Source organism: Lathyrus oleraceus, chromosome 3 (genome assembly GCF_024323335.1).
Source record: "Lathyrus oleraceus cultivar Zhongwan6 chromosome 3, CAAS_Psat_ZW6_1.0, whole genome shotgun sequence".
NCBI classification, from domain to species: domain Eukaryota; kingdom Viridiplantae; phylum Streptophyta; class Magnoliopsida; order Fabales; family Fabaceae; genus Lathyrus; species Lathyrus oleraceus.
Genome location: NC_066581.1, coordinates 344,846,766 through 344,860,107, shown reverse-complemented (window position 1 = coordinate 344,860,107; position 13,342 = coordinate 344,846,766). Strand labels below are relative to the sequence as shown.

At 33.9% G+C, this 13,342-nt stretch overlaps 2 protein-coding genes across 2 annotated transcripts; both read right to left on the bottom strand.

The window, feature by feature from the left end:
- Positions 1-1,484: 1,484 nt before the first annotated feature.
- LOC127131214 (uncharacterized) lies at positions 1,485-3,060 on the bottom strand. The gene is made up of 4 exons (XM_051060147.1): positions 2,428-3,060; positions 2,169-2,333; positions 1,674-1,910; positions 1,485-1,583 (listed from the first exon to the last, which is right to left on the bottom strand). The coding sequence occupies exons 1-4, from the start codon at positions 3,058-3,060 to the stop codon at positions 1,485-1,487; spliced, it is 1,134 nt and encodes a 377-aa protein (XP_050916104.1).
- Positions 3,061-11,460: 8,400 nt separating this feature from the next.
- Positions 11,461-12,159, bottom strand: LOC127131213 (uncharacterized). The gene has a single exon (XM_051060146.1). The coding sequence runs from the start codon at positions 12,157-12,159 to the stop codon at positions 11,461-11,463; it is 699 nt and encodes a 232-aa protein (XP_050916103.1).
- Between the last annotated feature and the right edge of the window lie 1,183 nt (positions 12,160-13,342).

Sequence of the window (13,342 nt, the reverse complement as noted above, 5' to 3'; positions counted from 1 at the left end):
TTTGTTGGCATGGAATTTTCGACATCATGAACTCGACACGAGGAAAAAGAATTCATAAAATACTTATTGAAATAATGATGTTTGATAGCGTTTTGACAAGAAAGGTCTTTAGTATATGGTGTCAAAAGAGCTACGTTAAACCTGAAAATGGGAACTTAACATATTTTTTCAAAGTATGAGACATGACATTCTCAGGGATTCGATGAAGACTGGTGGTGGACAGTAAAATTTGGAGCGAAACGACGAGATTAGATTGAGTAACTGTTTTTTTATCTTATCCATGCATTGAAGACACGTGGAAGCAAGCTAGGAGGTTAGAAATCATGCAACGAGATACGTGTTGATCGCTTGGAATGGAGCTGATGTATGCAATTATTTATGTATTAGTGTATATAGGGATTCTAGTGTTAGTATTCAAGATAAAAAACTCTAAAAAAAACTCAAAGTACCTAAAAAAGAGTGAGAAACGAGTGAGTGAGCGAGCAAACATGTATGATTCTGCACACCAATTTTTACATATTTAAGCAAGTATTTTCTTACTTTTCACTTTCCTTTTGCAACAATTTAGTTGTCCGACTACCTTGCATTTTACAAGGATCTCGACACCGTCGAAATCCCTTTTCTTTAACTAGAATTTATGTATTTATTTCCTTATAAAGTTAAGGTTTATTTCTATTATTACGGTTATGCACAATATATTTTATGATTTACTAGTTGATCCTATAAGTAATATATTTAAAGACTAGCGATTATTTATCAAAAATACCTTTAAACAAATAGCATTTCACAAATCACTTCTCAAGGTTGCTTTGAATGATCAAACTCAGATTGTATAAACACTGGGATGAATTTGATAACACATCCCCTAATCTTAATCTTTAAAATACATTATATATTCTACTTTTTACAAATTTCAAAAGCTAAATATCTCAATCTAGAAGCACCGAGACTAGGATGCTTTCAAGTAGACAAACAGATAAATCAACAAACCTTTTTTTCATCTAGTCTGTTTAAGTGGTAAAAGAGATTAATAGGTATTGATATTTATCATAGAAGCTTTGGAGGTCAATTATAGTGAATGGAAGGTTGACATGACCATGTAGATGTAACGAAGTGTTCCCTCTGTTTCTTTTTAAGTGTTATTTTTTTTATTTTTTACATATATTGTTAAGAGTCCCACATCGGATAATATATGGCCTGAACATGAGTTTATAAGTGGAGGCATCCCTCAATCTATCAAATGGTTTTGTAGGGTTAAATTAAACTCAACCACATTTTTTAGACTGCTGGTATCAGATCTGATGGACCACCCACCATTTATTTCCACGTTTAAGATCCAATGGACTTGACTCAAGTAAGAAAGACAAGAAAATATTTGATAAAATAGAGTCCATCAACTACTCTCTAATCTCAAGTTACAACAGTGGTACTCCAACATTTATAGCTTATACTCCGGAGCTTCAAAGGGATATGTAATGTGACTATTAAAATTTTTCAAGTGAGAACTGCTGTGTAACGAAGAAGCTGAGACCATTTGTGAAGGAAGATGTTGAGGTCAATGAAGCTTTTAGTATGCTGAGACCCTGCAATCAGACTGTGATTTGTCATGAATCTTACACAAGAAACATTAAGTAAAATAAAGTGCTAAATGAAATCTCACACATTCTTTTTACCTCTTTCAAACCAATACTGATAACCCTTTCTTCCACGTCATTCAGAGGAACCTTCATTCTTTTTAAATACTCAAGACCAGAAATCGATGACATTGGGCTCACAACTAAGTCGTCTGTCACCATGAACGACATTGGTCCATTTACAAATCCTCCTGAACTAGGGGATTTGGGGTTAACAAGTTTCACATCTTTATTAGAAATGGAATAGGCAGATGACTCCACATCAATGGGTAATATCTGATTCATGAGTTCAAATTGCATGCCAATTACAGAATTAATTAATTTGTTTTTCACATATTGTGAGCTTAAACACCTGACTGGACATAACTCAGTCATACTGTTATATAAATTATCGAGGCAGTTTAAAAAAGAGAGTCCCTTAAACATGGATACCACTCCTCCCATCGGAAAGGTGAGAAAACTAAAAACAAAGTCAGCAAAATCTTCATCTCCTTCCACAAACAAAATTTGTTCATTTGATTTTCTTCTTACTACCTTCACAGACATCTTATTAGATTCATTACGCTGTTCATCTACCTCTCCAGTCCAAAATTCCAATCGGTTCCTTGGATCTAAATTACCAACAAACTTATCCTTTTTAAAGATGACATCGGACAGAGGAGTCTTTGATGTCAAAGAGAGTTTGAGAAGATCAATTACCTATTCAAACAAATGGTTAAAGAATTAATGCGTGTAATAAATATACTCCTAATAATAAATAGAAAAAATAACAGACAAAAGTTAGATAACATGCCTCGCTCTTGCTGAAATGAACGGTTTGTTTATCAATAACATCAATGTCATTGATTCCAAGCTTTTGGAAGATATTTAAACTTGTTCCAAGAATATTAGGCATTACACAAAGATCATCAGAAATAATAAAAGTACAAGTTTCCTTAACAAAACCATTCTCTGCAGGGGAATCTAATGTGACTTCTACATTCAACATCTTTCCACAAATGCATCTTTGATCCCTCAGGGTACTCGCATGTAATCCATTTTTTCCTGTGCAATTATCGTCCTTGCAATAAAAGAACATCAATCTTGCTGTTTCGTCAATGTTCAGTTTCATCTTCTTACAATAAGCCTCCATTGAGTTCCTGGGCTTAAGCAGCATTTGTTTGCAGGTTTGATTCCATAGACATTTTTCATCAAGTTCTGACACACTTTGATACAGTTTGCTCAAACTTCCAAATTCGACGGCTTCAATATTGGACTCCACAGCCACGAGTCTAGCAATAGTCCCTAAAGGCAATGTTAAAAAGCTTAAGAGAACATCAACAAAATCATTACCTGACTCAGCATACACAACTCTGTTTCTTTCTTTATCAACCAAAACTGTCAGGGGAACTTGGTAACCTTGCTCGTCTAAGGCATTGGCAGCCATGGTAGCTATGAAAACTTAATCTCTGGGAAATCTCACAACACACCAGCTGCAATCTGCCTAAAATAAGTTAAAGCGCCCTTTTTAAATAAGGAGTGAAAATGGAAGAAGAAGAAGAATTCTAGAAAGTGTTATGGTTTCTATGCGACGTTGGAAAAAGGAGAGAAATGAAACGGCATGGCTTCTTTCTATGTTTATTCAATTAAAAACTAAAACAAATAAATTTGTAATTATCTAGAGACATCACAATTCCTTCGCAACTATAAATAAATGAACTTTTTAGATTACACTTTTATTTTGGATAACGATTTCGATTTGAGACAAAATAATATATTTCTTTTAGAAAATTATTTTGTAAGGGATAAATGAGTTTTGTTTATCACTATAGTTAAAATAAATATTGATTTTAGTTTATACAATTTTTTTTTTTAGTTTTGTTTGTTAAGAGAAATTTCATAATTAAGTGTTCTAACGATTACCACGGACGGGGAATTGATTACAATTATCTTAAAAAATCAAATAAATTGAAAAATAAGTGACTTTATTGTAGGTGCAATCGGTTACGGATTCGTAGTAATCGCTCATCATTATTAGTGTTTTTAGAGTTTTTAGTAGTTGTAATCGATTTCATATTTTGTATAATCGATTACGGACATGCAAATTCAATTTTCCGATTTATGTTGGGTTGTTACTTGTGTCTAAATCCACTTTGTAACTTGTATCATCATTAATTGTTAATGAAATTAATATTCTCACCCTCAATAATACTCTCTCTCTCCATTCAAACCATATATTTTCACCAATCGGGTGATTCCAAATTTTAACTTTTGGTATCAAGAGTCTGATTCGATCCACCGAACACCTAGTGTGTAACATGAATTATGTCTCCAATAAAAGAATTCCTACAAACCTACGCATCCTTGATGCGAAGAATTACGATAAATAATGCAAGTAAATTAAGGTGTTGTTTGAATACCAAGATATTCTTGAAGTGATCAAGTACGGGGTGAGTCCTCTTGTCGAGGGTGCAACGGATGCACAGCGAGCTATACGTAAGGAAGAAAAGAAGAAAGATTACAAAACGTTATTTTTGATCCATCAATGTGTGGATGGTGACAACTTTGAAAAAATGGTGATTGTGAATCGTCAAAGAAAGCATGAGAAATATTGGAAATGGAATGTGTAGGGGCTGACAAGATGAAGGTGGCGAGGTTACAAACTTACAAACGTCAACTTGAACTAATTCAAATGGAAGAAAAAGAGACAATCCACGATTTCACGACGAGAATTGCTCATTTGGTAAATCGAGTAAAGGTGTGTGGAGAAACTGTTAGGGAGCAGTATGTTGTCGCGAAAATCTTGCGTTCTTTGACGGTAAAATTTGATAACATAGTTGTAGTGATTGAGGAATAAAATGATCTTGCAACAATGAGAAAAGAGGAGCTACAAAGCTCTCTTGAGGCTCATCAGCAAAGGATGGGGGAAAGAAGTAGTGATAAGGCAAAGGCGGAGATCGCTTTGCAAGCTCGTCTCAATGAGAAGGACAAGAGATCGAAAGAAAAATGGTCCATGAAGAGTAAATGGATTTTTCATAATTTTGGTGGAAGAGATTCCCAAATTTCAAGAATTCGACTTGTGAAAGGGGTGAGAGAAACTGCAACAAAAATGGTGGTCAAGGTAACATTAGAGGTGAAAGGAAGAGGATTGACAAAAGCAAGGTGCAATGCTTTATTTGTCAACAGTTCAATCATTTTGCAAGATAGGGCAATACGAACAAGAAGGAACCTCAAGTGAATGAAGACAGGGTTGCAAGAGAAGATTTTGATGAAGATAACATAATATTGGTCATGATCACGGAAGGGGAATTCAGCATCAACAAGCTGAGGGACGACAACAACATCAGCAGTTTCAGGAACGTTACAGAAGCATGTTGTAATCGGTTACGTAAAAGTTATAATTGTAACACCCTAAAACCTGATACCCTTTTTATTTATTAAAATACAACATATAATCTTTCTCAACATCGGTGTTACACATTCTCAACATACATCTATCTCAAAATTATAATATAAATGAACAGCGGAACTCAAAAAAAAAATATCGAAACCATTTATTTGTATCAAACATAAAATACTTCATAAAATTAATCAAAACCCACAGAGCACAAAAGTAACAAAGTAACCTCTCACAGTGCTACATATCAGAGCGACAACTAAAATAATATGAAAATAGTAAAATAATAAAGAAGGTCTCTATGGCATCCTCATCTCAACAGTAGCTAATGTTCCTCTACCTGAGTATAAGTACCATAAATATACATAACACCACAAACAAAACAATTAGGAGGTGAGAATACATTCAAAAATGTTACTGATGCATAAAATAGTGAATGATAGCATATTTCATAACAATAATTAAACAAATGAATCATTCTCAATAATTACTCAATCGCAATGCAGATATGTGTGCAATGCATCAACTCCTATACTACAATATGTAATACCCCAATTTTCATTAAAAGTTATTTGTGAATTCTTTGTGATTTTTAATAGGGTAAGGGTGTATTTCCTATAAATAGTGGTGTATTGAATAAGTTGTGACTTACTAGAGTCGGTAGAAATTATTTAGAATCTTAATAATTATAGTAAAGAGTATTTTAATTGAATAGATAAATAAGGGTGGTGGGGGTGTGCGACCTTGACAGATCTAATTCTTCATCGTCGTTGTTATTCTTGGAGAACAACAAATCTTTGTTGTTATCAAGATTTTGTTGTATACCCTTTATGTGCATTCTTTTCAAGTTCAATGAATTTCTTGCATCAAATTTTTGATAAGTTATATGTTCGTATCAAGAGAATTTTTTTTCTTCACTTGCAATTCATCACAAATATCTGTTCAAAGATTTCCTTATCTTGAGCAAATATATTAATGGAAAATTCTTTCACAAGAAAGAGAACAAGATGCATGTGCTTGTAATTTACAACATGTTTAGGAATAAATTTCTCAATGTTGTCAACCGGGAAAATCAATAAATTAAGGATTTTTTTTTTATTGACAACATATGGAGGTTATTCCAAAAATACAACAACATCAACATCATTATGTTATGATGGATTGCAAGAGTAGAAAAAATATTTTGTTCAAGATACAAGAACATTGAAGATTTTTTCTATCTTTCAATCCATCTCAAAGTATGATGCGTATAAGTTTGGAACCGCTACATATAAGTTAGGTTTAGGGTAACATCTGATTAACGAGTGATTTTATCGTAAAATCTGATTATCTAACCCATTAGTTATAAATATAATCGAAAGAATAGATCATTAAGTTAAAAATATAAAATAAAATGAAAACAAAGACACCACTTTTAAAGAAATAAAAACATAAACTGTTGTTATTGAGATTCGAAGTATGTCCTTAAATTCATAAGGTTTGGGAGAAACATTAAGAATGTTGTTCCGTTCAAAGAACTAGAAATGGTGGATCTGAGATCGTGAAACCAAGGTCTGTTGTTAGCACTCCAACAAGCCAACGTACCTGTGGGGTAGTGGTGGATACATTATATATGGAAGACGGTTATAACCACCTAATGTTTCCTGACATGGAATGCAAGGGTTTGTTAGATCATATGTAATGGTGGGTAGCTGCATATAGAGTGGGTCGAGTATATGGGTCCAATAGTTATAGGTACACTAAACCTTTTACCCTTCCATGGATATGATTAATGAAGAAAATGAATGAGGAACCAATAGATATTCTTTAGTAATGGCATTGATTACCGAAAGTTCTCCAAGAAAATGTTGTTTGTATTTCAAAGCTTTCTATTTAAAATTGAGTTTTTGATTGGCATTCGAAATGTTTCGGCTAGCAGTTGAATTGTGTTTACGACTAGCAATTATGTTGAGGTTGAATCCCACTTCAATGCTTGTCGATACACATTTCTAGGATTGACCATGTACCTGCTTACAAGGCTCACTGCATATGCTATGTTTGATCTTGTACAAACCGTAACATACATCAAAGAACCTATTGTACTTGAAATGACATGCTTTTCATATAGGTTATGCCGACTTCAGTACCAGGACTTTGAGTCGTACTCATCTTAATCTGATGATTAGTCGGTGCTACAACAAGCTTTGAATTTGACATAATAAATTTGTCGAAAATCTTCTTCAGGTATGTCTCTTGAGCATAAAATCTCGATTGCTTTCTATCTCTCTGGATGTCAATCCCATGAATTATGGAGGCAACTCCCAGATCCTTATGTTGAACTCATTATCGAGTTCAACCTTCACCTTCATAACATCTTGTGCCAATTTTAAAAATTGCCCCAATAAAAAGGAAGGTAGATAAATAATATCACATTTTAACTTCTTTTTTTGTGAGTAAAATAATACATCTAAATAATGAAAGTGTAGGCAACAAGGATCGAACCATTCACATTTGAGTCAAAAATAAACTTTTTTACCATTACACTAACTAGCTTACATTTTTGTTACATTCGAATTTTCAGCTACTAGAAAGTCAACAGAGAATGTAAAATTGAGTTAAAAAGAGCATTAATGAAATGTCTTTAAAAAGAGCATTAATGATAAAGCGTCGACAGACCAACGATGAAGTATCGACCGGGTCGTCGACACAGGTATACGTGGTTTGAAGGACTCTCATGGATAAATCCCCAAGACCCAGACCTAGAAACATGTCCAGAATCTCGAGAAGGACAGTCAACATATATCTTTATTCCTTCAAGAGGACCACTCGATTAAGCCATGTCATGTAAAAGATTTAGTAAATTTATAAGTCTTTAGTCCTTGATAGGCAGCGTCGACAACACGTTGGAGCGGTCACCATCGAGGTTTCGTGAAGAAGTAGGAAACAGTTACCATTCAACGTTGGTTTTGAACAGAGGGTGTCTTGAAATACATGTAAGCACACTAGTTGAAATTTGAACATGGAGTAATGCAGTGGTTTAAACCATAACATAACATAAAATCTTAATCAATGCGTATTTACAGGTTTGTTTTCTCTATAGTTTTATTTTTAAATATGTTTCAATAACTTGTTTCATGATGTATGAACTTTCTTTTTGTTTTGACTTGCAGGTAGAGATGTTTATTTCAATAAAAAGGACTGAGCTAAAGTTAGCGTTGCAAACTTGTAGGTATGGATGTTAAGTTTACTACTCTAAATTTAGCTTCATCCTTATTTTATTATGGACACGCCATTATGGGACATGTATGGTATGTTTTTGAAGTATTTTATGACTTGATATGTTGTATTTCTTGTTTATAATTTATTGTTGATGAATGTTGTTGTTAATGTTTGTTTAAAAGATGAATTTATTATATATTATGTGGTTTGAGTATTTTTCCAATCTCTTACCGAATATATAACTTTTCAAACTGCATTAGCAAATTATGATACAATATATAAAGTTGTATTAGAAAATAAGTACATGTTCAATTTTTGACAAGAAATCTTCAAACCGTTAACTGCATGTTGTTTTTTGATAGTTAGAACTTGGTTTAATGATTGTAGGTCTTCAACCGCTTCTCTCTCCACCTCTAATATTGTCTGTAAAGTAGATAATATGTTGCAAAAAGAATTAGAGGTGAAGGCAGGGGGTTGGAGAACTACAATCACTAAATCAAGTTCTGACTGTTAAAGAACGAAATGCGGATAAGGAGTTTAAGATCTCTTCTCAAGCATTAAACGTTAATTTGTTCTATAATATAACTTAATTTTTCATATTATAATGTTTTAGTGCAGATTGAAAGGTTATATGTTTAGTGAGCATTGACGAGATAAGTGTTCCATATAATTTATAATAAACTCAGGTCTATATATCACAACGGTTGTCTAGCACAACCGTTGTTAAATATGTTGCATTAAAGGATATCACAATGGTTTTTTAAAGTAACCACTGTAAAATATGTTGCATTAAAGGATATCACAATGGTTTTTTAATGTAACCGTTGTAGTAGGTAGCGCACTACGTAGATACAATCACGGTCGCACGTCCGTGGTGGAAAGCATCATTCATACGTACAATCACATCCTACCTCACAACGGTTGATCCGACGTGATGGTATCCATTTTCCAACCGTTGTGATAGGTGTTTTAGTAGTAGTGCTTGTATAAGGGGCTTCGAGAGTTTAACCTACTAAAAGCTCTTAAGCATTATTAAATACTCTCGAGATCAAATCCCAGAAACATGATTAAATCTTCTTGACTGAACCTGTATAAATTCCTAATGTCTTTTCTATTTTCATTAACTTTTTATTTTCCTGTAAGGAAATGGGCTTCTCTATCAAATTTAGCTTCACTGAGAGAATCTTTGTAATTTGGTTGAAGTGATAGAGGAGAGTTTGCTAGGAGAATTGCAATTATTGTTTAAGTCCAAAATTCCTAGTAAAATTGATTTTTTCGGTTGAAAACTTTTCATGAATATGCTTCCAACTAAAGATGTTTTGGCCAAAAGAGGACTTGTTTGGTAGAAACGATGATGTGTGCCAATTGTGTTTTGGATCAGAAGAACTCATTCTTTATTTGTTCTTGTCTTGTCCTATTGCAATGAGTATTTGGAAGACCATTTTCACCTGGCTTGGTCTTCCCAAAACATTTGAGATAGATTTTGTGAGGATTAATCTTAAAAAATTTTGGGCTTTTCTGAAAGATAAGGTAAAGTGTAATTTACAATTTTAATCTAGATGTCTGTCTTTTAGTCTATATGGCTCAGTAGAATTGACATCCTTTTTTCGATGAGGTCATAATGAAATAGAAGATATTGTCATTTTTTTAAGTGTTAGGCATGAGATTAGTTTGTTGTTAGATCAAAGGGCTCTGTAGCCTGTAAGTGGGAGGATTGGACCTCTAGGTTGTTATACTGCTTAGCTACTTAATTTCTAGTTTGACTTTTTAATTTTTGCTAGTTTTTGCTCTTTATGGATTGTTCCATCTGGATGTAAGGGTTGAGAACATCTTGTACTCATTTTAATCTTTCTCTCTAACAAAAAAAGATTGTGTGTTGCTGACGTTTATTTGTGAATCAATTGCTGCACCAATGCTTAAGAATGAGAAAAACAAAGATGTGGAGCCAGATAAAAATGAGACACTCTAATTAAATAAAAAACATGATTAGAGAATTTTATGTAATTTACATCTTAATTCCTTGAACTTTCTCACTTTAGAGTGACTGACTCTTCACCGTAGCTTTCTTCTCATACTTCCATTTTCTCTAGGTACCATTTCTCTACCTCTTGTTTATTATTTATTCGAGTCAGATCCAAAAACTATTTATTTGAATCAAATGAAAAATTAATTTGAATCAAGATGATAAAAAATTGAATTTGCCATGTTTGGTTCAAATCATGATTTAAATCATGGGATTCTAGTCATACAATCACCCAATTCGAGTTACACAACCAGAATCATATAATGATGGTGATGTACCTAAATTGTTTGGAAACTAGGGAGAGTGACTTAAAAGTGCAGTTGTGGCCCTTGAGGGATTTGAAGATGCACTCCCACAATTCCTCCGGAAAATATGAATATACTTCTTCTGCTACTGCCATTCTTTCATGTACATTGGACTTTGAATGATGTTGCAGCTATTGTTACAAAGTAACTTGTTTCTCTCAATTCATTCCCTCTGTTTATACATTACTCCTTATTACATTAGGTGTGAGAAGGCTAGACTTAGTGCATATATTGGGTAGAAATTTCCATCAATCCTTCTATTTCTATCCAACAGTCTTCGGTTGGCCGCAAGAGATATATGTGTAGCTGAGATATTGAAGTATTAAAGTTGTCTCTTAACGAACGCTATGTATTGGCACACGCAAGAGATACATGTGTATCGAGTCCACCATTAGCGTGACTGCTGCTTCTGTGGCTTTGATGGAAGTAGGTGACAGCCTATGTATTGGCACACGCTGTCTGCAACCATGACAGGCTATTATGAAGCAAGTACTCAAAGGCAGTGCATGGGAGAAGGTTTGTGTGGAAGTTGAAAGAGCCATTGTCATATTTCAGTAGGTGTCTACAACTATAAACAATTCTAGAGATGGAATGATATTGCAAATAGAAACAAATCCAGAGATGGAAAGATAAATTGGCATGTTCCAATCCAAAATGAAGTAACTTCAAACTTTGACAGGACAATCAAATTAAAATCCACACTGGCACAATCATGAAAGAGTCTTGGCCTAACACATGGAAAATCCACATTGAAAATTAAAATCCTCTATTGATGTTTATATCAGAATTTATGTAGTGAAAGTATATAGGAGAATATATATACATACAAAACAAAAACTTTGCAAGAACAACCAAATTGATAAGAAAACTGTAATTCAACTATAAATATATTATTTCTGTAAAAAAAAAAAAACTATAAATATATTAGAGGACTAGTACAGTCATATTTCCCAAATTTCCCAAACTCAGCATGATCTCTTGAAGTTGCGTGCAGTTATGGCGGAGAAAGTTAGCAAATTGGTCTGGGTCACCGATGTAATTACCATATAGGTTAATCTTGCGGAGATTGGGAAGTGCTAATAATGGATCCTTATGATCTACCATAAAATCTGTGTCACTAGTAAGCCAGGGATTACAGAGATTGAGTTCTTGGAGTAAAGGAAAACAATCAGCGATCAAGAATAAATTCTTCTTGTCGAATTGACCCATTTGGTAAAAACTGAGGGATGTCATATTTTTCATAGTTTTGGACAAAGCTATCAAGCCATTTGCAGGAATCTGAATGGGTCTGAGTATGCGTTTGGGGCGTAGACGGATCGATTTGATGTCTAAAGGGAAAGTGGAGATTAGGGTTAGAAGAGCGTTCACTTCTTCTACAGTTTTGGGTACGATAGTGAGGTTGAGCGAGGTGAGGTTAGGGAAGCGGTGGAAGAGGCGAGGAAGGAAAGGAATGGTTTCATCGGTGATTGTGACCGAGAATCGTATACGGTTGGTGATGTACAGAAACTGTTTGGACACAAGGGAGAGTGACATGAAACTGCGGTTGTCGCCGTCGAGGTATTTGAAGGTGCACTCCAATAATTCCTCCGGTAAACATAAACATATTTCTTGTGCCGCCGCCATTATACGCTTATTTGCTCCCTCCTCCTATGCTGCCTATTATATGATTTTTTTTAAAGGTAAAACACTACCAGGCCCAAAAAGAAAAATTGTATCCATATATTATGGTTCTTTTAATTTAAAATTAGAGATGAATTGTTAAGCACTATACAGTAAAAAAATTTACAATATTAATGCATCACACCCCTTCTTTTATATTATTTTTTTAAGTTTCAAAATAAAATTTAAATCTTTCAAATAAATTAGTAATTATGATTAAACTAACATTGTAAAAAAATTATATTGTCATTATAGATTAATTAAAAAATTTAAATTATTTGTAAACGATGGTTAGAATTAAAATCATATTGATTTTTTTATTCTCTTAATTTTGATTTATTTTTACATAAATCTTTAGGGACTTATTTATTTATTTTGGCTGACAAGTCCTTTAAAAGTAAATAAATTGACTTATAAATGTTCACATAATTATTGAAACTGTTTTCTTTATGTTTGAAAATTCGTAATCATTTATATCGTGCTGGAATTAGGAATAAAAGATGAATTTTATATGAGATGTTGCATGCTTCTGGTGCGACGAAACGGAGTGGACCTATAATGTTACTATTCCAACAACTAGTCAATGAATTATCTTAGAAGCAATTCGAGACTTGTAAATGGAATGTGTATCTAAAAGAGGTGCATGTGATGTTTATATAGGTTGAACAGTTAAAACCACTTATGTTTAACCCAACGCATTATGCGGATCACAATTTGATTAGATTCAGTAGTGAGAGGTAGATTAGAGGTTATGATCTTGTGTTTCATTCTTGGCTGATACTAGGGATGGTAAAACGGGTTCGACTCGTTAAGCATGCATGTTTTGCCCGCACTTTAGCGCGGGGTGGGTCAAGGTTTAGACTCTCACGCTCTAATGTGTTTGCTCGTCCCGCCCTGTTTTTTTTCGTGGACTTTTGCAGGCACGAGAATTTACATAAAATTTTGCATTTTTAGGCTTAAAAAGTGCAGTGCTCGTGAGCTTTCCCTGTTCCGTCCTCACTTTTTGGTGGGGCGGGCTTAAGTTTTAGGTCTGCATCCTCAACTATGATCGCCCCGTCCTAACCCTTTTTTTGTGGGCTTTTACTAGGAGGGTCTAAACGGGGCAAGCAGACCTGTTTGCCACCCCCAGTTGATACTACTATAAATA